General features: G+C 39.4%; 1 protein-coding gene across 1 annotated transcript; it reads left to right on the top strand.

Annotated features, from left to right (window-relative positions):
• Window positions 1–663: 663 nt before the first annotated feature.
• LOC116333695 (ribosomal protein S6 kinase alpha-2-like) lies at window positions 664–20,150 on the top strand. The gene is made up of 22 exons (XM_031756935.2): window positions 664–1,239; window positions 3,518–3,634; window positions 4,930–5,011; window positions 5,674–5,754; window positions 6,590–6,669; window positions 6,963–7,069; window positions 7,153–7,190; window positions 7,286–7,428; window positions 8,242–8,312; window positions 8,584–8,672; window positions 10,376–10,440; window positions 13,302–13,404; window positions 13,596–13,738; window positions 13,939–14,061; window positions 14,401–14,490; window positions 14,616–14,774; window positions 15,070–15,231; window positions 15,334–15,410; window positions 15,656–15,773; window positions 15,889–15,945; window positions 16,325–16,405; window positions 17,503–20,150. The coding sequence occupies exons 1-22, from the start codon at window positions 1,096–1,098 to the stop codon at window positions 17,650–17,652; spliced, it is 2,280 nt and encodes a 759-aa protein (XP_031612795.2). The 5' UTR covers window positions 664–1,095; the 3' UTR covers window positions 17,653–20,150.
• The last annotated feature ends 6,321 nt before the right edge of the window (window positions 20,151–26,471 follow it).

The raw sequence follows: 26,471 nt of genomic DNA, 5'->3' as shown, positions 1-26,471 counted from the left end.
AGCCTAGGTCAGCCATGGACACTTGACCTAGGTAGAACGCAGTCCTCATTTACCCCTTACCTCCCACTCAGTTTGGTCTGTATTTCCATCTCCCTCCCCTTTACACTCTCTCTGGTTATGTAACACTGCAGTTCTGCAAAGCTGCTGATGTGACAGATCCAAGTACCTACACACACAGACACCCACACCCACTGATCAACCAGATCGCTCCGTACTTTCTGTGATTGTTGTCCTTGTTGCTGTCATCATTATTGATCCCAACATTGATTACTGCTGCCCTCGGGATTTTATTGAACACTGTTACTCTGATGTGATGTGACTGGATCTTAGCCACTCTTTTCCCATCTACTGGTATGCAGCCTACACTGTAGCCCATGTTATTTTGTCATTTGTTTCATTGCCTGTGTGTGGAATTGGATGCCACACAAAAAAAGAAGGGACAGGAGAAGAGTGAGACGGAGAGGTAGCTGGGTTACAACCATGTGACCTCACCAGCTGTTGCTGTATGCTGTTAGGAGAAACGAAGAGGGAGGTGAGGGCCAGGAGCAGGGGCGAGAATAAGAGAGGGAGGGGTGGCACACAATGTGACTGGTGACAATCCCTTGGTCTGCAGAGAGAGAGAGGGAGGTAGGGAGCAGGGGATGAATAAACACATGCACGGGCAGAGATGTGAAGAGGGAGCTCTCTCTCACACACACACACACACGCACGCACCTCCTGATTCAGCGGAACAGATTTATTCGTCACCTCTCCCTGCAGCCTCACGCATAGAGCCTGATGCAAAACACAAGGCAACCCCAAACCCAGCAGCACAGGTCCCGTTCATCATCCCGCTGTCTGCCTGCGTAGCTTTAAGCCTCTGTCACAACTCTGTCTGCGTGCTCGCCGGTGTCCACTGCAGCTAAGGGACACGGGACCGTCTGAGAAGCCACCGGAGGGACGAGAGGCGCATGCGAATGATGGGAAACCTAAAGAGCGAGGACCGCATTGAGGATGGACCAGTGATGAAGCTGCGAGACAAATAAACAAACCAATAAAAGATCTGTTTCTACCCTAGAACCCCCGGCAGGGGACATGATTATCATTATGGGATAGATGCACAAAGGGGGGGGAGAGAGAAATCTGCTCGTTGCCATGGATACCAGCACGCGAAAATTCACGGTGAGGAGATGGTTTTCTATTTACCTGAAGAACAAGGCGGCAAGAAACAAAAACACCTCTGGGTTCTGCCAGGTGGAGGTGAGTGGCCTTAGCAGATCAGTTGGACACAAATGCAAATATGCGTGGATCCGTGTTTGCTGTAAGGAGTGCTGCATCACATTTGCACCATGTGCGTTTGTGGGAATGTAACAGCCCAGACACCAGCTCACATGTGCAGCAGACAGTGGACTGCGTGTGTGTGTGTGTGTGTGTGTGTGTGTGTGTGTGTGTGTGTGTGTGTGTGTGTGTGTGTGTGTGTGTGTGTGTGTGTGTGAACAGTGCGTGTGCACATGGGAATGATTGTGGAAAGAATGTGTGTTATTTGGTTTGTTTTGGAGTGTTTCAGAAGTCACTGCTGCGTCGTTCTACAGCTGTTGCTGCTTTCCCTGGCCGTGGGGAAGCTAGAAAATAGAGGAGCACGAAGGGAGTCACTGTGCTGTGACGGACACAGAGAGAGAAAGAGAGAAGTTGTATGGAAATATAGTCAGACAGAAACGCTAACGGGCAAACAAGCAACAAGGCAGGCAGGTTGATAGATAAATGGATACAGACAGATTGATTCAGCGGTCAGCCTCAGCAGTGGAGGTTTATTTATAGCCCAAACAAAGCAGCAGGGCAGAGAGAGAGGCAGTGAGTCTTTTGTTGCAGATCTACCTGAATGTTTTGGATATTAATGGAGCAAAACCTCACCTTATCCCTCCCTTTTCTTTGTAAAAGAGTGCTGATAAATCATCTTTACAGGCTACCCGTTAACGTGATTGTTTTATTTTGGATAGCAAATGTCTGCCTGCTTGAGTTTGTTTACCTGTCTAGTCGCCTGTCCCTGGAATGGGATGCTCTGATGCTCCATCAGGAGTGGGTGGAAATTACTCCAGCGACCTTGTTTAAGGAATAAACCAGCAATTAAAGAAAAAAGGGGGGCAATCTGCTCAGTATGAGTTGAAACTTTCCAGCATGTTACAGCTGAAGCCAGGCCCTCAATGACCTCAAAGTGACTGGTGAAAAATCCCATTACAATAAGTTGGACTTTATATTTTTATGTGTGTAAATTAAACCATGGATTGATTTGATCGAAGTGCATCAACATGCAAAAATACTATATAATACAAACTGTTATTTTAGTCACCCATTTATAATTCAATTCAGTTTTAAACAGTAAAATCTACAAAATGGCCCTTAAATATAACCTATTTTGCACATTTGCAAAAACTTCATCTTTTCATCTTCAAACTGGAAGAGATCTTCGTCTCTTCATCTTCCTTGAATCTATTGTACGTGTGTTGTGGGTTATAGATCTACATTCTTGCTATTCACTCATGTCAGTAATTGTATGGTTTTAGGCTTCCACTGTCTACACTGGTATGGCATAGTTCGTATTAGTCATTATTGCACTATCAAGATGAGAACCTTTCCTGTGTTGTTTTCTTGATGGTACATCAATCTGGAAAATCAGACTGCAATTACCTCTGAATTCCTGATAGTTAGGAAAATACTTTGGAGAAACCAGCTGTTTTATCCTTGCTGTAATGACAATAACATTTGAAGGCTGTATTTATTTTCATGACTTGCTTTGGTGGATGTTTCTGGTTTAAGGGGAACTGTAGGAGGGAGATGGCATCACTGGAGAAATGAGACCATGTGATTATTTTCAGCCTCATGTGAACTTTCAGTCACTCTGGCTCCCAGATCGAGGGATGAATTTCTTTCTCTTATCAAACTATTGCATGAGGATGGGTTAGTAGCTGATTACAAGCTGCATTAAATGCATAAAAGGGTATGCAAATACCTCAGCCAAGTGCTTCTTCAGGACAGACAGAATCTTATCATATACTAAAAATGAAGGTTATGTAACAGGTTTCATCAAACAAGTGGAGGCTAGAAGAAATGATTTATAACCATTGCCCATGTTTACAAAGTCCTGGTAGCGTTTTGTACAGAATTACAGTATAAAAGAAGTTGCAGTGTATATCATATTGTCACAATATCCAGTCTAAGCCTTGCCTCTTGTTGAAAGTTGGTCATTCACTTCATTAAGCAGACTGAATAGGCTGAAAAAGGCAGCTTACACTGTGCATGATTTCCAGTGAGCTCAGCCAATATCTTGATAGCAATATAATGGCTTGTAGATGACTATCTATCTTTAGGTATGGATTTAATGAGTAATTATTACATTGATGGCCTTTTTAAATGCACATTGAGGTTATAGGGACACAATTTAATCATTGCTCATATGTTGTAAAGTGTAATTTATTATCTTGTTCAAATCTCACCTTAACCCTAATCCACCAATAATGACTTCTATCTTTTCCTTCATCAGGATGACAGTGTACTTAAGGAGTTTGACATCAGTCACCATGTTAAGGAGGGCTGTGAGAAAGCAGACCCTTCACAGTTCCAGCTGCTTAAAGTGCTGGGACAGGGATCCTATGGAAAGGTACAATGTGCAACCATTTACTTACTGCAGCTTTAAGGCTTTAATCTGATAAAAGTGATGGGACACTGACCTTATGGAAAATATCAGTGTTGACAATACCGGATGATAAAAAAAAAAAAAAAACCTTAAAAGGTCTAGAGGGTCACCTCTGAGGCTACATGTATATGGTATAATGATCATGGTGATATTTTTATTCCTCTCAGTTTTATTAGAATATGTGGACTTCTCAGTTGATGATGTCCAAAAGTAAGTGCACATTCGTGTGACTGTTGAACACTTCATCCAGAAACCATCAGCATTAATATGCTGCTATAATTGCCTCCAGTCCTGTGGGAAGTATTTCCAAGATAGCCTGAAACCACACTGCAGGAATTTGCTCCTGCTCAGACACCAGAACGTTAAGGTCAGACAGTGATGTGGTGAAATATGGTCTGCCTCATAGTCAGTGCTGCAAGTCCTCCCAAAGGTGTTGGATTCAGTTGAAGTGAAAGGTCTGTGCAGACTGGTCAAGGCTTTTCACACAAACTCAAGAAATCGTGTTTTTTTTTTTGTACTTGCTTTATGCTATTGAAAAGAGGCGAGCATTTCTTAAAATGCAACTGTAAAAAAGAAGTGCACTATTGTTCAGTCCACTTAGAACCAAGGTCCTGCTTAACTCTAAAAAACTAGATTCAAATGAGCCAGGAGATGTCCACTTACCTTTTGGCACAGTGAATATGTGCGTGTCTGATTTCAGTGCCGCAACTGATTATGCTTTACCAGCCAATCATCTGCTAATGATAAGCCATCCAGTTCTAATTATCTGTAGATTAGCTGCCTTGACAACGGTTTCACAGATCACCAAGTTTATTTAAATTAGTAAAGGCCCACTGATTTGTTAATGTTACTGTAGATTAGAGGTCGGAATGGGCCTTACATGAAACCTCGGCAGATGTTGGCATGTGGCTGCCGTTTCCAAGGCTGCAGGCATGGACAAAAGGTCACGTCACAGTGTGGCTCGGACAGCATGTTTACATAGCTTGCTATATGTCTGCTAAATTATTGCAGACCTTGTTTAAATCGTAGCTGTCGTCTCTGTTGCACCGAAACCACATTGATGTGGCTCTTTTATGTAACGTGATGGTAACTTGCTCCAGCTTGGTAACCTACAAATTAAGGATGAATATAGCATTTTTAAATGTTGTGAAATAAAAATGACAAGTTTGTTTTTTTCTTTTGTTTCAGAAACGTCACTACAAAAGATCTTTTTTAAACAGTTGCACAAAATGTGATGTTTATGGTAATTATCATTGCAGGTGTTTCTGGTTAGAAAAATAAGAGGAATGGACAGAGGACAGCTATATGCCATGAAGGTCCTGAAGAAGGCAACGCTAAAAGGTGGTTTAGTGCAAATACACTTGGCATATTGCCCCACTGGCATCATTTCAAATAGTAATAATAATTAAAAAATGTTTCTTTCAAACAAAGCCCTTTTGTATCATGTTCTTGTTATGGGGCTATATTTAAAGAAAGAAACAAAACAAGCACAGCTCCACAGAGGATCGCATCTGAGTCATGGTCATTTGTTAAAATTATTATTGGTTTAGTAGAGGAGCAATAGATATATCATTGCCCAAGTTCTCACAGTGCCCTACATTCAAGGGGATTTTGGGTAAAAGAGGTTAGTTTGTACTTTTGATTCAGATAAACTGTTTTGCGTCAGCCGAGATTATTGTAAACAGGGGTGTACTGTAAAAGCAGGTTCAGATGTCATGTGCTGATTTAGTGACTTTGTACAAGCCTTAATCCTCTTAACCTGCACCCCTGGAATCTAAAGAGTTACACTGTCATCTTGTCAAGCAGACAGATGTTGCAATAACACTGTTATTGTGGTTTTCATTGCACTATAAACCAGCTACACTGGATTTAATTTACCTTAATTTCAAGGAAATGCATTCTTATCCTACATTACATGTACTTGTGTTATTAGACTTGTGACATTTTACAGAATGAACTGGCTGAAACTTCATTAAAAAAACTGCCTTCTCTTTCCTACTCAGTTCGGGATCGTGTGCGATCGAAGATGGAAAGAGATATACTGGCAGAAGTGAACCACCCATTTATAGTTAAACTTCACTATGGTGAGTATGAATTACTTATGCTTTTTCAGCATGTATGTGTTGGAATCTATTGTCATTATACATGTAGAATGATATATAGTATTAATAGTGAATGTTTGGCCATTAAACATGGCCTAAGATTTGAAGTAATCAGGTCAGCATATGTACAAGTAATAAGGCAAAAACTCAGATTGCCCTAAATGCTCTATTTCAGAGTTTTTTTCTTTTCTTGGTTGTGTGATGTTTTCCAAATAGCATCCACTTAAAGGGAAAATTGAGTTTAAGTAGGGGAAAGAAAGCTGAAATGGCTTATTTCAGACAGTAGATGAACCGAGGGTTGGTAGTAAAGCGCAGTACAGGGCAAATAAGGATACTGTTGAGCTATGAATCATGCAAAGCTACTTTAATAGAGTTAAGGAATAAAGGTGTGGAACCAGAAATGAGCATAGAAAAATTGTGTTGGGTAAGTCAATATTTTTTTAATAAATAAAAAACCTTTTTTGAGTTGGTCTATATTCCTCGTCCCTGTAGTTCTAAATCAACAGCTAGTGTCTGTTTAAATGGGGCTGTGTGCTGTTGGGGGACTTCAGCAGAGCAGTTGGATAATTAGTCATTTTGATCTGTTACACAAAGAACAGGTGACATTTCACAAGTCACTTTTTTCATTGCATACATGTTCAAAAATGAGGGATTCATTGTAGTCTGCCCTTATTTGTATCTATACACAACTGCACATAAATGTGCAGACTGTGCACAAAATAATAGAATACTTTATAGTCCCCAATACAGCAATTAAAGCCTCAAGACGTGTTTAACTTGCATTTCGGTTTGTGTATGTACTTATGTATTTGTGTAGCCTTCCAGACAGAAGGGAAGCTCTACCTGATCCTGGATTTCCTCCGAGGAGGAGACCTTTTTACTCGTCTGTCCAAGGAGGTAGGCTTCCTGGTTCAAATCATAATCCACTGTTCACTGTTTGTTATGGGAAGGTGTTAGTATAAGTCCCATCATTTGCCTGTGAAAGAGATCAAAGACAGTCATTTTTTTGTACTTTAAAGGAGGCACACATATTGAGACAATGTGCCATAGTTTGGTTGGCTCTGGTGAAAAGCAAATTTCATAAGAGAGAGCTCAAAAACAAATATGCGAATCAATAACAGATCAGTTTCCCTTTTCTTTACTTTTCTTTTTTGCACATTATATTTAATGCATCTGTTCATTTGTACTAGGTAATGTTCACAGAAGAGGATGTGAAGTTTTACCTTGCAGAGCTGGCTTTGGCCTTGGACCATTTACACAGTCTGGGGATCATCTACAGGGATCTCAAGCCTGAAAAGTACTAGCTCATAAACATCCCTTTTATGCATTTTACAAAAAATATTTTGATGTTGATTTTAAAGTTCTCTTCTCCCTCTTAAGCATTCTTCTGGATGAAGAAGGACATATTAAGATTACAGGTCAGTACATCTGACTGAAAACTGTAATTCTCTGCTTTTCTGTCTCTATTTGTCTTCTGACTATGATCCCCTTTTGTCTCTGTCTCACTATCCAGACTTTGGCTTGAGTAAGGAAGCTATTGACCATGATAAAAGGGCTTATTCCTTCTGTGGAACAATAGAGTACATGGCTCCAGAGGTTGTAAACAGGAGAGGTCATACACAAAGCGCTGACTGGTGGTCATTTGGCGTGCTTATGGTAAGTCTTTTACTTTGATAGTCTCTCTACACTTCTGACATGCATGACTAATTTTCCCTCGAGCATGTAGTCACTCTGCTGGCTTGTATGTTTTGTCTAATAATGAATTAACTGCAAACTCAGTTCTTAGATAATATGCCAGTGCACTGATTTCTTCGTTTGGCTTTCCTCTGGCAGTAAAGCAACTTTAATTACTGTATCTGGCAGATTAGGTCCCATTATTTTCAGCAAACGTGCATCTGCTGGATGCTGCTTGTTTCGCTAGCCTGGTGGCTTACTTTACTAATACTGAGAGGTTAAACATTCACTGACAGCTGGCAGCTACATTAGGTCACTAGGGGAAGATGTCAACCCTGTCTGCCCTTGTCTGGTGTTCAGAATGTACTGATATTAAAATAAACAAATAAATAGCCGAAGATTTCCCAATGTGCTGTAGAGATTTTGAAAAGTAAAAGAGATTACTGAAAAAAAGAGAAATCCTTCACATTGTAATCTAATCTTTAATGTGGGCGAATACCATTGGGTGTGGGAAAGTTTATTATCAGAGTGCACAGTAGGTTAGGTTTGTTACAGTGTTAACCAGTGTATATCTTTATTTTATGCCTCTAATAATCAGACTTTTCCAGTTAAATGTGATTTAGGTCATGGTATTATGCGTTAATTTTAACAGCTTTGTTTCTGATTTGGCCCATTTGCAGTGGAAGTCAAATGACTAATAAAATTTGAAGTAAGCATGCTAATGGGATAATCCACCTCCACAGCTTCCATTATTGGGCAGACGTGTTTTGACAGTTGTTTTGTTGTGTTTTCCAGTTTGAAATGTTGACGGGATCATTACCCTTTCAAGGAAAAGATCGGAAAGAAACAATGGCACTTATTCTGAAGTAAGACCAGTTATTGTGGTTATTTTATTGAAGCTTCACATCTTCTACAGGATGTAATGTTTAAAATTTTTTATCTGTTTCCCATTTTCCAACTGCATTTCAATTATCTATATTGTATCTTTGATTTCTGAGGGTTGGTTTATAGGATAAGCTGCTTATATAAATCTGCAATTATTAATCTCAAGAGATCCACTATACCTGAATGAACATAAAAATAAACTGTTAGCAGGCATAAACATACATAAAAATGTTTCTTGGCTTGTGTGTTCAGGGCTAAGCTGGGAATGCCACAGTTCCTCAGTCCTGAAGTGCAGAGTTTATTAAGAGCGCTCTTCAAGAGAAATCCTACTAATCGACTTGGTACGTATGAAAACCTTGAGCAATGACAATTAAATGTGTTTTTAGAATAAACTTAGATCATCAGCAATTTGTGTCCATTTAGTTAATTTTTGAAGACACTTCTTATTTTGAAGGACTGGCTGCAAAGTAGCTACAGAATACACACTCTCTGGCCTCTTGTGATAGGTACACCTAACCAGCACCTCATTTGAGCAAATATTTTTTTACATGTCACATGTTAGGCATGTAGACATGGTCAGGATAACCTGCTGGCATTAGAATGGGGTGAAAGGTGAGCTAAGTGACTTTGAATGTAGCAGGGTTGTTGGTGTCAAATGGGCTGATCTGTATATTTCAGAAACTGTTCTGATCTACTGGGATTTTCCCACATGTGAGTGAGTGGCAGCTCAAAAATGCCCTGTTGATGTAGAAGAGCATGAATGAATATACAATACATTGAACCTTGAAGCACATGGGCTACAGCAGCAGAAGACCACACCTCATGCTGCTTCTGTCAACTAGAACAGGAAACTGAGGATATGCTTCACACAGGATCACCCAAACTGGACAACAGAAGACTGGAAAAAAAAAGTTGCCAGGTCTTATGAGTGTCAATTTCTGCTGCGACATTTAGATGATAGGGTCAGAAATTTGTATATACATGAAAGCATTGGTCCATCCTGCCTTGTAGGAGGGTTAAGGCTGCTTATAGTGTGAGGCATATTTTCTTTGTACATTTTGACCCCTTAGTATCAAAATATCTCATTTACCTGAATATTGTTAATGACCATGTACATCCCTTTATCCCTTTATAGTGTACCCATCTTCTGATGGCTGCTTCCGGCAGGATAATGTGTCGTGTCACAAAGCTCAGATAATCAAAATGGTTTCTTGAACATGACAATGAGTTCACTGTACTCAAATGGCCTCTATAATCACCAGATTTCAATCCAATAGAGCACTTTTGGGATGTGGTGAGACGGGAGATTTAGAGCAATTGTGTGATCCTATCTAAATCTCTGAGGAATGTTTCCATCACCTTGTTGAGTCTGTAGTATGAAGCATTAAGAAAATTCTCAAGGGAAAAGTACCAGTACTAACAAGGTGTACCTAATATTGAGTCCAGTAGTTGCATTAGCAATCTAAAGTAAAAGTCAAAATTTATTCTAATTTGGTAAAAAAAAAAAATCTATTTATATTACAAATCTACCACATATAACATTAGAAATTATACTTTGTCCATTCATGGTTTACAAGAAATTCACTTGCTGAATTCATGATCATTTTAACAGTGATTTAAATGCAAGAGTGAGATAGCTCTCAAGAGCCTTAAAAAATCACTAAAGGCAGTCGTCGCCCGGGAAACGGCTGTTTGACCTGTTGCCCTCTGGTAGATGTTACAGGTCCATCAAAATAAAGGATAAATAGATTAAAGAACAGTTTTTTAAATGCACCATGCCATGGTGGATTTATTTATTTATTTTTACTTTTTACTCCTTCATATTCATAGTTCACATACATATTCATATCATATTCATAGTTATTAATGATCTTCAACTGAAAGGGTTTGTTTTACTGTGTGAATGATTGTTGTATTGTTTGAATGGATTTTATTTTGGAGGCACCTGCAGATGTAGCATTTCAGTTTTATTGCATCTTATGATTCAATGACAATAAAAGGCATTGCGATTGATTCTGATTCTCTTAATCTGTGTTGCTTATAGGTGCAGGACCAGATGGAGTAGAAGAAATAAAAAGGCATCGCTTCTTTGCATCAGTAGACTGGAATGTAAGCATAATTTATTAAGAGTATTCTGCAATATACATATTTGGGTACTATAAACTTGTATTATACCGTTATTGTCTTATAACCATTGTCTCTCCCACATTTATGAATAACAATAATCTCTTACTGCATCAACTACACTGCTGTTGTAGTTTTAAGATGCAGTAATGAGATTATTGACCTGAGTTAAACTTAAAATCGGCATCACATGGATCACGTTTACTTGGTATGCCTTGTCAAGACAACTCCTCCTTCACTTCCTCAAGAGTCATCCACAGTCACGGCACTTTAACTTTATGCTCATGTGATGTTGGTTAGCAGCAAAACCCTAACTTCCTTTTCTGTCCATCTTGCCTAACTTTTTTTTGCAACTAATCTTCTTATCTGTAATAGCCTTTGTCTCAGATAGTTGGCTCATGTGCAAATGTTTTCACTAAAGACATTATCCTAACTATCTTTATCTAACCTTGAGACCTCAGCTCCTTTGAATGTACAGTGAAAAACTATTTGCCACCTTGGTGTTCTTTAACATGCAAGCTGTGCATGTTAAAAAACAAAGCCCTCCTGCACTATTTCTGGACTGAAACATTTGTCAACAGAAGCAGAAAAAATATTCATGTCATTTTTATAAATTTGAAGATTGCATTTTCGTTAGACTGAGTGGGCTATTTCATTCACATTCCATTCATCCAGAGTTACTTTAAAAAAGTAACACATATTCGTGTTTGTTACACACCACCAAGCCTGCTGACTGCCATAAAAGGGGATTTGGTTTTTTTTCTCCTTTAAATCATTTTTAAAAGCAGAAATCTCAGCAAAGCAATCATAGACTCATTTGTTTTATTGATTGTAATCACCCTCCCTATAAATATCTGCTCTGATCTCTTAAAGCACCCTTCCTTTTTAATCACAGATGTTTGGAAGGCTTGGGACTCTCGTTTATCTGCTTTTGTGAATTATGGCGCTCTTATTTCTATCAGAATCCACTATCATCGGCTTTACATGCTCACTAATCTCTGCCCTCACCGCGGGCTCCCATTGCTGCCCTCCTCACTACATTACTACCTGCTCACTTCCACACAACATGCTCCCATTTACACATGGTGTTGCTGGCTTGATGTGACAACTGTCAGTAAGAGGCTTATGCTCTATTCTGCACTATGCTAATTAAATCACTGTACTCTATCAGGCAGAATGATTCCACCATCATTCATCAGAACCTTTTCTGACTTTGTGGTCTTAGCCTTTCTTTATCGTCTTGATCTTTGAAATGGTAAAGACTTGTAGCCTCATTTTCTCAACACTATCAAATGAAAACCAAATGCTCAAATGCATCAAAACTTCCCAATTTCTAATAGTCTCTGTTGGTTACTTTCCATGTTTGCTAGTGATAGGAACCCAGGAAGACTGTTCTCTTTAATGGGCACTGCAGTGGTGACATCTGCAGGCAAAACTCAGTATTACAGCATGTGAGTTTCTGCTGCTGTATGATAGGTATACAACCAGCCACCAGTGTTTACTTCATATTATTTATAAGAAATTTTTTTTTTTCCCATTATTGGATATTCACATTTATTCAAAAGTCCTGGGAGGTGTTTCAAGATAGGTGCCAAGTTGCAGCACTTGCTTCTAGAAAGACTTTGTTGTATTCTGTCACATTCTAATTTGCTCTACTTTTTTTTTTTTTTTTTACTTCAGTTAATGAATAATTGAATATGATAGTCAGTGAAAAACAAAATATTGTGTATGATGGATGGTTGCGTGGTGGTTTGCACTGTTGCCTGAGTTCAGCTCCACCATCTGGGTGGGGCTTCTCTGTGTGGAGTTTGCATGTTCTCCTTGTTTTTCCGTGGGTTCTCTCTGGTTTTCTCCCACACTCCAAAGACATGCAATTATTGGGGTAATGGATGATTTGAAGTTGCCCATGTGAGTGTGAATGGTTGTCTGTCTCACTGTGTTAGCCCTGCGATAGACTTGTGACGTCTTGCCCTATGACTGTTGCGAATGACTCCAGCCCCCCCATGACTCTGACAAGGATAAGCAGAAGAGAATGAATGGATGAATGGATGGTGTAATAAGTGCTACAGTTTTGCACAGTGTCTGTCTGCTAGCTAATGGTACAGTGGCTGTACCCAGGGAGGAAAAAATGATAAAGTGGGATAATATCACTCCAGACAGAGAAAGGTGTAAGAAAAAGCAGATTATTTTCTAAGGTAAGGACTACTTAGCAAGTCATATTATAATATGACAAAATAAAGTTGTCCTAAATCATTTTATATTTTTTAACTGGATATTTTAACTGTATATTGGATCTGTACATTGTCTGGATATTTCCAATTCTGAAAATATATTAAAAGAAAAGTCCATGTTAATCAAAGTTTATACTTGACTGTAAGTGTAGGCTAAACTGGGAAGTTTACAGGATACAGTGATGAACTGGTGCAGGGCAGACTTATTCATAGAAAATGCTCTTAAACTGGTTGTTGTTCTCTTTTTAATTTTTTTTTTAATTTAATTTGTAACTTAAAAAAATATTTTATGAACTTTTTATTGTTTGTAACTTAAAAAAATATTTTATGAACTTTTTATTGTTTGGTATAGCTCTTTGGGCAACTATTTTTCTGTGTTTAAATAAATAAATTTTACTTATTGTCTTATTTGTGTGCAAACTCAGCAAACTTGTGGGCCATTTTTATCAGATCTGGCTGAAATAATCTTTTTTTCCCCCCAAACACGCTATAGTCAAAACTTTTACATCGTGTTTTCTTCTGACTTTTATACCACCTTTACAGATCATGTGTCATTTGTGTTGAATTCAGCTGTAACAGTTTCCTATTTCCCATTTTTGTTGTCCTCATTCATAGAAGCTGTACAAGAAGGAAGTGAGGCCTCCTTTCAAACCAACCGTTGGCAGACCTGAAGACACTTTCCATTTTGACCCCGAGTTCACCTCCAGAACACCTACTGGTAACTAAAGCATGTAGACACACATGCAAATACAGAAGTAATGTATAGGTTATAGGCGATTGGGTTCAATGAGGAACAGAAAAAAAAGAAAACTACCATACTGATCAATCGTTTTTACTAAACTTTAATATTTCTAAAACACTGTCAAGCACTCTGCAGACGTTTGGTTCAATGTGTCTTGGGATATCCAGATTCTCCAGGCATCCCTCCCAGCGCGAACACACACCAGTTGTTTCGTGGTTTTAGCTTCGTTGCAACTAACCAAACTCAGGAGTCCAGTGTTGCTACAGTAGCGGCCACTCCTCAAGAGCTGAACATCAACCCCATCGCACAGGTATAACTCTACATCTCTACATCCAATTAAATCACAGACTAGCACACAGTTTATGTATTTAGGTTTCTGACCTTTCCAAACATTACCTCAAATAAATTCCCTGTCAGCAACTACATAAGTCATTTAACATGTGACTCTAATATGTGCATTAAGTATAATGTTGTAGTGTTTGTGCACCTGACTATGTGTTTTCTCCATAGCATCTCTGTGGTGATCTGGTCTTCGGTGATGTTTATGATCTGAAAGAAGAAATCGGACACACGGGAACCTCTGTCTGCAAAAGATGTCTGCACAGAATTACTTCAGTGGAGTATTGTGTGAAGGTAGGGGACACTTAACCTGAACTGCAATTTATTTAAATACACTATTGATTCACTCTTAGCTTTTAGAGCCTCAGCAGTAATATTCTTTACTATGATGGTGTTGAATGTAAACAGGGCTATTTGTTAGCTTGTGAAATGACTTTGGGGCTGCTTACATATTAAAATAAAAATGTAGTCAAACTGGACAAAACTTGCATGCTTCCTGAGCCGTAACTCAGAGTTAGTCATTGTGAGAAGTTCAGCATGGGAATATATAATAAAACCACAACATATTTGTTAGGTATGTTTACATATCATTGGTGATCCTTCATGCTAATATGCTGTGCACATTTATGTCAGATTATTGACAGAGCAAGGAGAGATCCCTCTGAAGAGATTGAGATTCTGTTAAGATATGGACAGCATCCAAATATTATTACCCTGAAAGATGTAAGTACAACACATGAGCCTGCAGATCAGTGATTTTTAATTTGCATGTAATTTTTCCTAAGCATTTTTACTTCTTTAAAAGATATTTGTTTGTATCTGTCTTCTGCATTCACCTTTACCTATAGGTGTTTGACGATGGCCAGTGTGTGTATCTGGTTCAGGAGTTACTGAGAGGGGACGAGTTGCTGGACAAAGCTCTGATGCACACAAATTTTACTGAGAGAGATGCATCAGACATCATCTGCGCTCTAACCAAAACTGTGGAATATTTACACTCACAGGGGGTAAGCTGGATGAAAGGAGGCCTTAAAAATTAACCGTTGAATTTAGGTGCTTTTTTTTTTTCAGTATAGTGCATATACTTTGCCACAGCTCCATAACTTCAGAGTTCCAAACCTCATTTGGCATTAGCATCAGCACAAAAACTGTGTGCTGAGAGCTTCAATGGCAATAGTTTCCATGGAAATGCAACTCCTCTAGGTATAATGTGCAGGTGTCTCAATACTTTTGTCCATGTAGTATATTTATATGTATGTACATTATTAAGGCTTAATGGTGACTTGTTATTATTTTTTCCAGGTTGTACATCGAGACTTGAAACCCAGCAACATCCGCTATGCAGATGACAGTGGACTCCCAGAATGCATCAGGATATGCGACTTTGGTTTCGCCAAACAGCTCAGAGCTGAAAATGGTTTGCTGATGACTCCCTGTTACACAGCTACGTTCATGGCTCCTGAGGTACATCAGCAGTCATTACAAGATGCAGCTCAGTAACACTTATACAAATTATTTTACAGATATCCGTGAGTGGTTTTCTTTGCTTTTTTTGTATATGCGCAGATTTTGAGGAAACAGGGTTATGATGCAGCCTGTGACATCTGGAGCCTGGGGATCCTGCTCTACACTATGATAGCTGGGTGAGTTTATAAGGTCTTAGTACAGTTTCTGGTGGAAAGGTGTAAACTGTATGTAATGTTGCGATTTTCTTCAAAGACTCCCACAACAGCAATAAACAGGATGTCTGAATAAACCCCCCCCCCCGGTGAAATAATAGTGAGACAATAAGAGAAAATGTCTCAAATCAGAGGTCATGGTTTTCTGGAGTCATGCATTTTTTATTAGATTGAATTGCTTTCTGTAAGTGGGCATTGTTGTTGGTCAGTTTCAGCCCATTTGCCAGCAGTCCCGAGGACACAGCAGAGGAGATTCTGGCTCAGATCGGCTGTGGGAAATTCATTATCACAGGAGGAAACTGGGATCTGGTGTCAGAAGCAGCCAAGGTTCAAACATCTTAATGCTTTCTGATTTGCATAAAATGGAAATGTTTGCCTCTAGCATCGTAGTATCAGTGCAGAACAAATATATTAACTGTTCATGTCCCCATTTGTTTAACAGGATATCGTGGTTAAGATGCTCCATGTGGACCCTCACCAGCGTCTGACTGCCCCACAGGTACCATTAGTCCATAACATAAACTGGCCTGTCATATGGCATATTCTGCTATTAGTATAGTGTAGGTCCCACCTTGACAGTTTTTTTTTTCATCATGATATAATGAATATGCTATAGATATGAATTTTATTAATTTATACAAAGCAACAGATTAGAAAAGTGTATACAAACTGAAATTTTACATACATATCATTTCCTTTAGCCCAGATGTACACATGTGCACTGAGCCTGATGTTCAAACCACGACAGTATATCGTGTGTTTCACTATATACCTACACTGTTTGCAGTACTACAGATGTATCATTGTTATGGTGTTACTACGTTATATAGATTCTATACATTCAGAGCTGGTATCAGTTTCACTGTGATGCTTTTCAGGTTCTTCGTCACCCCTGGATTGTTGAGAGAGACCAGCTCTCTGACAAATGTCTCACCAGACAAGATCCACTCATTGTCAAGGTCAGACCCTTTGTATTGTATGTAATTATGAATACAGATTACTATAGAGATAAGCATATTATCCCCTGTATCGTGCTAATATAGATAGAAAAATCACTTATATATCAATTGCTCAATCTAAAATCTTCTAAGGAGACCCCCAAAGAAAAGTGGATGTTTTTAATTTTTTGGGGGTGGGTATTTTTATACTGTAGCTCTTACATTTTATGCTATTAATGTTTTGAGTTTGTAAGGCTGCTACCTATATCAGGTCACTGTAAGAAACTTTATGTCAATGGGACTTCCTGGTTAAATAAAATATTCAAAGAGCTGTTAAAGTGAATTCTACCTTAAAAACAGAAGTTTGGTTCATCTTCGATGTTTAATGCAGAATAGTCTTAAAAAGTATCTAGGAAAAAAAAACACTTAAATTGTACCTGAAAGTATCAGATGTATTTGGACAAAGGAATGCAGCTTATAAATCGCTCCATTTTTACCAGTAGTGGTGCTGATTTACTGGTATGTCCATATTTTCAGTATTAGAGTGGTCTCCTATTAAACTGATTAATTTGCACAAAAAGAAGTAGGATTCAAAGTTGCATGCATAGCTTTATAGCTGTTTCAAAGTAGTCCTCAAGGTCTGATTAGTTGATACTAAAATTGTCTACTTATATTTATTAAGTATAATTCTATAATTTCATACATGCCACAAAAATCTGTTATTGTTAAATTGAAAATGCATAGTTAAAATACTAAATAATCACGAATAGCCCACTGCAGAGTAGCCACATGTGGTAAATGATTTATTAGTAATGCTAATAGGTTAACCTCATAGATTAAGTATACATTTTTATTATAATTTAACATAGGCTATTAAGGTACATAAGATGTACTTTATCTATGCCAAAGCTTGGGAATTCTTTTGTTGCAACAGGTAAAAAATTATTACAAAAACTATATATATTTAATAGCTAATATCTAATATAATTAAATGGGTAACCATCAAATAGATGTTTTGGTCAAGAATTGCTTTAAAATGGCTCTTTTGATAGTAAAGGTGTCACCTGGATTACACAAACACTGATCCAATACAATGCAATCTACTTTTATTCCACTAGGGGGCTCTATCTGCCACCTATTCTGCTCTGAGGCGCTGTGCTCCTGCCCCTGTCCTGGAGCCTGTTCAGTCTTCTGGCCTTGCTCAGCGGAGAGGGATGAAGAAACTCGGGAGTCCAAAAGTCACTTCAGATCCTAAGGAAAAGGAATAGCTTCAACCATCTGAATGCAGCACAAAAATAATTTTAGCTTTTATTCATAGACCCGCATTCTAAAAAGCACAAATCACATCTAATAAACTACAGCGTGACAATAAAGAGGCCCACTTGTATTGGCACCAGGATTAGCGTCAAGTCACTCGGTGAATTGTTTCAATTTTAACAGCTTGATGCACTGATATAAAATTCATCATGTGCACCTTCACTGGAAACTGTGAAACAGAGTGGCTTGAGGAAGTCAAATAATAGACCTTAAAATAAATTATTCTTAATTTTGAAAAGAGAATTTTCAATTCAAACATACAGAAATTTTATTAAATCATTTGCTTCTAACTTACCCGTCCTTTGGAAGCTGGCCTTGATTTCAGTTGGTTAACATCCTTGGTCATATAAGTGGCAAGGCTGTCTTACAATATACACAGACAAACTCTTATCTGCCTTCAATTACTGTATATTTGTAGGAACTGCTGCAGTTCAAAGTAAGAAACAGTAGACTGAAAAAGGAGTATTCAGTGCCACAAACATAAAAGTAGCAGTTTGGTTTATATATTTTTGTATGTCAACAAAAGCATAGCATTTCTTGTTCCAAAGTCATAACTTACACACACAGCATCTCTCTTAGTTTAGCATATTTTACTCCAATCCTCAGACTCACGCCTGTTAAAAATGTAAATATCCTACCAAAGGGAATTATTTATTTAAAGATGCCATCTACATTAAGAACCACTGGATGTTGCACTCGAGCACCAGCAGAACAAAACAACCTAGCGTAAATATATATATATTGTACAGCCGAGGTATAGTACAATTAAAAACACCAGAGGCCAGTGGCACTGGCACCTTTCTGTACCTGTTTTTTTTTTTTTTTTTGCCAGACTCAGCTGCTTTCATACGGTGTTGTTCATGTCTGAGGTGGAGCAACACTTGTTGGGAGACTTTAGTCCTCAGCAAGTCGTCATTCACCTGGAGTTACATCATTTCCACTTTACTCATGTCTCTTCTGTTCTGCTCCTCTGGAATATACAGCTACAGAGATACTGAACAGCTATGCTCAAAACACAAAACACACAGGGAGAATGTGACTATTTACAGAACCTATAGCAATGCCATTTAGTCTTTTTGGTAGAAAATGTGGTCAACATTTTTCTTGCATAATTGTCTTCCACAGCCTTTGATTCACTGAGTAGTCTTTAAAAGAAAAATCGAGAGCATTTGATTCTCTCATACATGGCACACTCTGCAGTCTATACATTTTAGACAACGTCCAGCATAATTCATCAATTTGCATGTGCTCAAATGTGTTTATCAGTAGGCTTATATTTGCCATTAGTGTCTGAAAGCCAAAACATTGGAGAATCACTGTGTCAGATTTTTGTATATACTGTCTAATGCTGCTGCCCTGATTTTATCTAATGAGATGTTCACTCATAAAGACGAGGTATGATAGAACAGGGTTTTTTGCAGATACTAGTAGCACTTTGTGTTGTACAGTTAAGCCGTAGCAATGTAGATTATAATGCTCCACAAGTTAGAAACATACTTGCTGATCAGAGGTAAAACGTTTTGAGATGTGCAAGAAATAAGCACTGTAGTAGAGACAGTACATTCTGGACACAGTTTTGTTTGCCAATTCAAAAACTGTGCGTTTTGTTGCACTGCACAACGGCAAAAGGTGTGGCTGGCGAACTGATGAAACTAAGTATGCAGTATGAGTATGTGTGTTGTACAACCGTAAAAGTAATGTTGTATATATTGTTTATTAATTTAGACTGTACGTACTGTTGTGCAAAACCAACAGTATGTTGTATCAGCAGGCTTGGTTGTACAACTGTCGGCAACCAGGAAGACCGATATATTGTTTAGCAAATATATTGGGACTGTACATATTATATTGTGTTGTGTATCCATTGCTGTGTACATACTGTCTATACCCAGCCAATTGTTGAAGATATTGGCCAGAATGCCAAAGTTTTACAAATAAAGGAAAAGAACAGAAAATGGCATTGAAGTGTATGAAGAGCTGGTTTGATTTGTTATTCTGACGTGACAGAAGCGCTCCCAGTAACATGATCGATGACATTAACCTGCATGCAATCAATCAGCCATTGCCTAATAAGGATTTGGCTTGTAAAAAAAACCAACTATATTTTCATAACATAAACAAAAGGTCCTGTTCCATTTAGTTGCTGTGAAGTCAGTGTAGTTTTATATTTAATAAGAAGGGTCACACCAAAAGAAACTATTTTTCCAGCCATTAATAACTATTTCCTAATATCTACAAATACTGAGAAAAATGTTTGACAACAACTTACCTGTGAAGGGTAGAGGAAATCTCTTATTACCTGCCTTTGTTAGGAGTCAAATCTACTAAACCCAACATTTTAAACCTTCATGGTGCAGCAGCAGCAGCAGGCCGGAGATAAAGCCACTAGATGGCAACCAATCATAGTCCATCCTTTTGCTCTCTTTCCACTGCTTACTTGAAGTTGTCCCTTTAGAGCCATAATCCCTGAAAAAGAAGAAGGAAAACTCTTTAATTTATATCAACCACCAGGCACACCATAAAAGCTTTTAGCAGGCACTGAGCTGATGTGTCAGGTGGGTGTGGCGGGCTCATCAGCCCTGACATTTAAGTGCAGTAGTGCTCGGAGCAAAAGGGATTGTAGGATATGAGTAGATACAGATGACAAGCCCCCCTGCGAAGATGATTGCAGTGGAGTGACAAGAGGAGACCAAACAACAGACATAGCAAGGAGAAGGTGTCGGGAGGGGAGAGATGAAAGGCAAAAGAAAGAACAAGAGCTTTGAGAAACAATAACTCAACCCGGCAATTACAGCTTTGTCAGATTTTATGTTATCTTTTCATAAGGGGAGAACTTCAAAAATGTACTTAGAATCTTAGGAGTATATCGCCATTTTGAATTTATTGAAACCTTTGTAACTTTACCTTACGACTATGGAAAAACACAAATTATTGGTTTTGGTCTTAGGATTTTTAATCATATTATTATTTTTTTAATCTGTGGATATTTAAGTAAACCATGAGTTGGAAAACTTGTTAGCACCTGATATAGGTTAGCAGCCTATAATATTCAAGTATCAATGCCTATGTAAGCAACTTTCTGATTTAGTACCAACAGTGGTGTTGTTGAAAGGGACATGACATTTCTCTGTAAAGGTAAAGTTAAGACATTAATATTTGCAGTATTTTGGTTGCCTCATCACTACATTATTTTTTTTTTTTTTAAAAAAAGCTATTTCATATTGTCATAAAGATGAGGAAGACCATGATGGATGCAAAGACAAAACAACAACAAAACAAAACAAGAAACTTTATGAAATCCCTGGGAAGGGAAGTGTTCCACTTAGGAAATCACCTGGTGCAGTCACCTTGACACCATGTCTTTTAATGACAAACCAGTCAAGCTGTAGTCCTAGATCCACATCCTCATTCTATGTGAGATGTACCCCACAACCAGACTGCATCAGCCCTCCAGAAGCTGAGCTACAGTATGCTAGGATCTCAGGCCGAACCTGAGGTACTGACTTCCAGCATTGGCTGAGCCAGTGCAGCTTTCAGCCTGGATGAAGGGGTTGACAGGCCCCAGCACTCTTTGTCAATGTACATGTACTTTTGTAAGTGTTTAATACATTCAGCGAGAGATAACCCTGCTTTTGGTCAGAGTTTTTGTTTGTTTGTTTGTTAGTTGTTGTTTTGTTTTTTTTAAATGGCAATATTAAATGCCATTTCTGAGCCTCCCCTTTGGGAGACCTCTGCTGATCACCTGCATGCAGAGATGTCTGGAATATAGCTGCTGGCTCCTGAAGTAAAACATTTTGGTGGTTTCACAGCAAACTGTAGTCTGTACTTTTGGGACATGATAAATGACATATGCTCAAGCCAAGCCAAAAAATGGGGGCCTTTTCCATTTCCTTGCCCTTAAAAAGAACAGGAGCTCCTCCTGCTGGGGATGAAGGGAAAGGGACTTTCTTTTGTTATGTTTTTGTTTTTAGTTGGACACCCTACAATTGGCAAACTGCCTGGCTGCAGAATACTTTCATTGTTTTGCTACCCCCCTGAGCAAAATGAAGTGGTCACACTTGGTGACGCTAACAAAGTATTTTGAAGTGACTGATGATGCTGAAGGGGTGCTTGGTGGCACTGTCATTTGTCCTAGCATCTCCTCTCTTTGAACTAGAGGGGATGGAGACTGACGCTGGATTCCATCCACCTAAGTAAGATATTGGAGTTGGGAAGAGTAGTAGCAGTAGTAGTCAGAAGAGAAAGAAAAACAAAGATATTTTTTATGCTCCCTAGGCAAGTTAGAGCCACTAATTCATCACAAAACTTGCAATGTGTGTGGACTCACAGATAGAAGCTGGCTGTGCATGGCTTATGTAATGAGTCACACACAACAGTATGAGCACAGATTACAGGTTTTACAGTTTTACTACTGTTTATGTTCACTGCTGGCATCTTGGATTGTGAAATCAGGGCTGGAAGGCCTCTCCAGCTTTCTGAGTTGGAAATCTGAGTTGAGGGGGCATTCCAGTTGCAAATTCTAATTAAGAAGTTGAACTTTCTGGCTTCCCAATTAAAATGGAAAGCAGTACGAGAAAGACCTCCTAATAAACTGGGAACTGCAGAAGCACCTGAATCATAAACTGTGAAGGTGTTAGTTTACCCTTTCCATCCCTTCATGAGGTGATACAGAATACTGATTAGACGTTAGGTCAAACGCTTCTTCTTGCCCTTCCTTAGGCATGACAAGTTTCTTGCAGCCACCACTAGAAATAAATGCTTTGCCCCAAAGCCCTGTGGTTTCTGCCTGCCTTGGCCTCCTGAGGAGATTGGGATCCTATCTCTTTCTCTCTGCATTTTAACTCCACTTTGCCTATCCCTCACTGCCACTGCTGGAGCAGCAATGCTAGCTCTAAGCACCTGATGGGGTTGTGGATTCGATTTTTGTGGTAGGCAGAGGATGAAAGCTTCTCCGTCTTTCTGACTCTCATTTTCTCCACAAATGGGCCACAAAAGACCTTTGGTGAGACACAGGGTACGTCCATGACTCCAGCCTTCTGAGTCCATGGTTGACAGGTTTAACCACAAGGCTGTCCCACCTGAGTCTGTGAGTACAAGGCTTGGATTCATATCTTCAAAGTCTTTTCTTGATAAACAAACAGTGTGACAATGTTAAGGGAACATGCTGACTTTGCTGTATAGTGAGATCAATCTGCAGTAACACATAAATTATACGTCTGCGTCAGATCTACATCATAACTCACGACATAACTGGAACCCTTTCTTCTGATGTGCACCTCCTGAGTAATGTAAATACACGCCAGGTCAACTGCTGGAAGGTGGTGTCATCCTTGTCCTCCTTCATTTTGTCTAAATGGAGGAGGTCTGTATTGACGTCGCCATCAAGGTTACCCTCATTTCAGTTGAGGAGTCACTCAAATGGCCGGGACACAACCAGTTCTCGTCCTCTATCATGTTTGCCCAGCTTGTGGTGGCTCATAGTTGATGGATGTCAGTCACAGCATTAGTGGCTGACAAGCAGGGGTCCTGCTGGGGTAGCAGCTATAACCATAGCCTCTTGGAAAAGGATGAGACTTAGCTACACCAGGCTCATCATGACATGTTATGCCATCTGCAGGTAGCGCTAACATCTGGGTTAAATCCAAATCGACCGTGTTAGCACGAGGGTTAGAGGCCATAACATGGCTAAACGAATATGTCACCAAATCGGAGCTTTACATCGAAGGGATTCCCACAGTGAAAAAGTGAGCAAAGTTAGAACAAGAACAACAGGGTATTGCTAATAATTCACATTATAACAGTCTCCTGTTTAGTTGCATCTTTGCCTTTATATTGCAACATTCCTCTTCTGTCACAAAACAGAGGTCCAAAGAAAAGGGATACACACACTGACAGGGACAGATATCCCACCACCTATGGCACTGGATGTGCGTACACGCATATAAACACACACACACAGAGACACAGACCCTTGGACACCCTGTGGCATTACAGCTCGACCTGCCACTCGGACATTCACCGAATCAGACGGACAAATCTCTAACAGACGGCTCCTGACAAAGAGATTATCACCGTGACAGGAGAAGTGTGTGCAGCTGTGGGTGGTAGAGTTTATAGCAGGAAGATGGGGGTAGGGAGTGAACTCAGTACTTTCACACATTTGGCTCCTCTGCTCTCGCTCTCTCATTACACCGGCATACATAGTCAGACTTCTCTCTATATGAGTAGCAGATGCATTACCTTTCATTACATCTGTGTGTGTCCATGAACATGTGTCAGGCCGGAAGAGAGCGACTATGCTCTAAAATCAGTTAACTGTACATTAAAGGCTCTGCATCAATACAATATGAATTACATCTCCCAGCTATATGCCAGAGCTCTGTTACATACAGGTGCGATACGTGGCACACTGTAGTCTATGCAGTAGACTCCACACAGCCTTTTTCTGTTGCACTGCTCATCAAAGCAATTTTAAGCCAACTTAGCTTCTGAAGGAAGGCTATGTTACAGTGTTGAATAAAACAACACTATCTGCTGTAGCAATGATGTCTGGTGCACAGCAGCTAAATCAAAGGAGGAAAAAAAATGGGAAAACATATTTACCACTTTATACTCATTAACTTTGTAAGAAATCCTGTGCAAATTTTAAGAAATAAAATGAGTACAGCGATACGAAGGCAACACAACAAAAGATTTAGGTGCAACAGGGTTAGGTATAAACTCTTCAGTTATATTAGTGTCATATTATAGAAGTGTTAAAATTAAAACATACATTGTTCATTCATTTTTTCCACCATCAGTCCCAAGTGCTCAACTTCAGCAGTATATTTCTGTACATACTTTATGTGATGTCAAACCGGTGGACTGCTGCAGGGTTGTTATCTGGCTCTTTAATTTAATTCTATATTAAAGTGGCATTAAAGTTTTTTTAACAGTGTTGAGGATACTCGGACTAAATCAAGGCATCAAACCTGCACTTATCCATACGTGTAGCTAGTTTTGTGCCAAAATTATGATCCTAAAAGGGAATAGAAACAATAAGAAATACCAGACTGATGTTACTCTACATATTGCTTCACTCACATATAAATTTAACTGGAGAAAAGTTAATTTCATTTATAATCACAAACAATTTAACCATGAATGCCACCAATCTTTGCTCTAATTGTACAGAGAGTTATCAAGTAGCCACTGTGGATGAAATGGCTGATGGGACACAGTTTGATATTTTCAAACAGTTTTTGAACAAACCACAAATTGCTGCAATGACGGTGATATAATCATGTAATCCAAACACAAATACACTCACAAGTCAAAGGTGCCAGAGGAGGATAAGTGAAGCTCTGCAGAAAGTCAATTAATCTTTTCAGCGGTCCCCCTTCCCTCCGCCCTGCTTAAAAGCTTCATTTACCTCCTATGGAGAAGAGATAGAAACACCATTAGTGAGATGATGGCAGGACTGGAAAGGGGAAAGGAGAATCTCACAGTTGGATGAGCTGAAACAGTATAGGCCCCCATCTCCTCAAAAAGTGTGTGTGCGCGCAAAAGGCGAGAGCATCTTCTGCATGGATGAGCTCAATTAGGTTCCATCTTGATTATCAAAGGTAGTGGTGTACAACTTTTAAGGCGGAAGTGTGCCTCAAATCCTGGTAATGGCAAAGGGTGGGCCGACCTGCAGAGTGAAGCAAGAGTTGGACTGATTGGAGTGGAGATGTGACTGAGGTTGGACGTTTTTTGTTGGATAGAGGTGCTATACAAGGTGTACATTAGGGAATAACACCCTAACCACTATTTCCATATCTAAAGTAATGTGTGCACGCGCGCGCGCGTGTGTGTGTGTGTGTGTGTATGACAGTGAGAGAGTGTGTGGCATTCGAGCCCAGCTGGATAAGTGATATTCATGTGTGTTTGCATGCACGCGTTTGGGTGTGTGAAATGCCAGTGAGCATATAGGCTCTGCTTGACTGAGCTCGGCTGGCTGCTGGGGCACAATTGGGGGCCTCTCTGTGTGAAAGAGGTCAAAATACACACACATACAAACAACAGTAAGGAAGTTTGGCTGAATACACAAGGCTCTGATAATCAAACAGTATGCAAATCAGCCAAATCCTATGCAGAAACAAACAATATGCCATATGAATCTAAGAGTAGAAATACGTTGCACTATGAACGATTCCGAACCTCACATTACTTATATATGTCACAGTGTTGCCACATTAGTCTGTATACATCTTGACATTTAAATTCAAGCCACCTGAGCTCACAAGTTTCAAAATGATGTACGTCGAGGTGCAATATGTTTTCCTCCTCTCCCTGCTGATCGTAATTACTGCAGATCTGATCTCGGGGCTGTAAGGTTTTACTTGGGTTAATACACTTGCCAGCAGAAGAAGGTCAAGTTGAATCAATAGTAAGAGGATAGGCAAACCCTGGGCTGAAGTCTTGCAGGGGTAACTACAGGCAGGAGGCCAAGTCCCCATCTTCTTAATTACAACCAGCTTCCAGTGCTGACCCTGAAGACTTCTACAAGTCAATAACATGCACGCCGTTCAATATGTGTTCTATTACTTGCACCGTATAACTCACACTCCTTCAGGGACAACGGGCCACAGGCTGACTTGAAGATCTGTCAAACTAATCATTAAGGAGTTTGGAAAAGACAGTGTTAGATTTCCTTTATGCAGCAATGTCTCTGCATGCCCTCCCATGTGAATGTGTGTGTGGTTCAATGTGTCTCTGCGCCTGTTTTCACTAGTCTAGTGTGTAAACA

Source organism: Oreochromis aureus, linkage group 1 (assembly GCF_013358895.1).
Source record: "Oreochromis aureus strain Israel breed Guangdong linkage group 1, ZZ_aureus, whole genome shotgun sequence".
Taxonomy (NCBI): domain Eukaryota; kingdom Metazoa; phylum Chordata; class Actinopteri; order Cichliformes; family Cichlidae; genus Oreochromis; species Oreochromis aureus.
This window is presented reverse-complemented; position numbering and strand designations above follow the sequence as displayed.

What these genes read in the sequence shown, in the direction of transcription:
- LOC116333695 (XM_031756935.2), top strand. Translation starts at nt 1,096, where the DNA reads ATGCACAAAGGGGGGGGAGAGAGAAATCTGCTCGTTGCCATGGATACC. An exon ending in CTGGGTTCTGCCAGGTGGAG is followed by an intron (nt 1,240 to 3,517) that starts GTGAGTGGCCTT and finishes TTCCTTCATCAG; the next exon opens with GATGACAGTGTACTTAAGGA. An exon ending in TTGCATCAGTAGACTGGAAT is followed by an intron (nt 10,441 to 13,301) that starts GTAAGCATAATT and finishes CCTCATTCATAG; the next exon opens with AAGCTGTACAAGAAGGAAGT.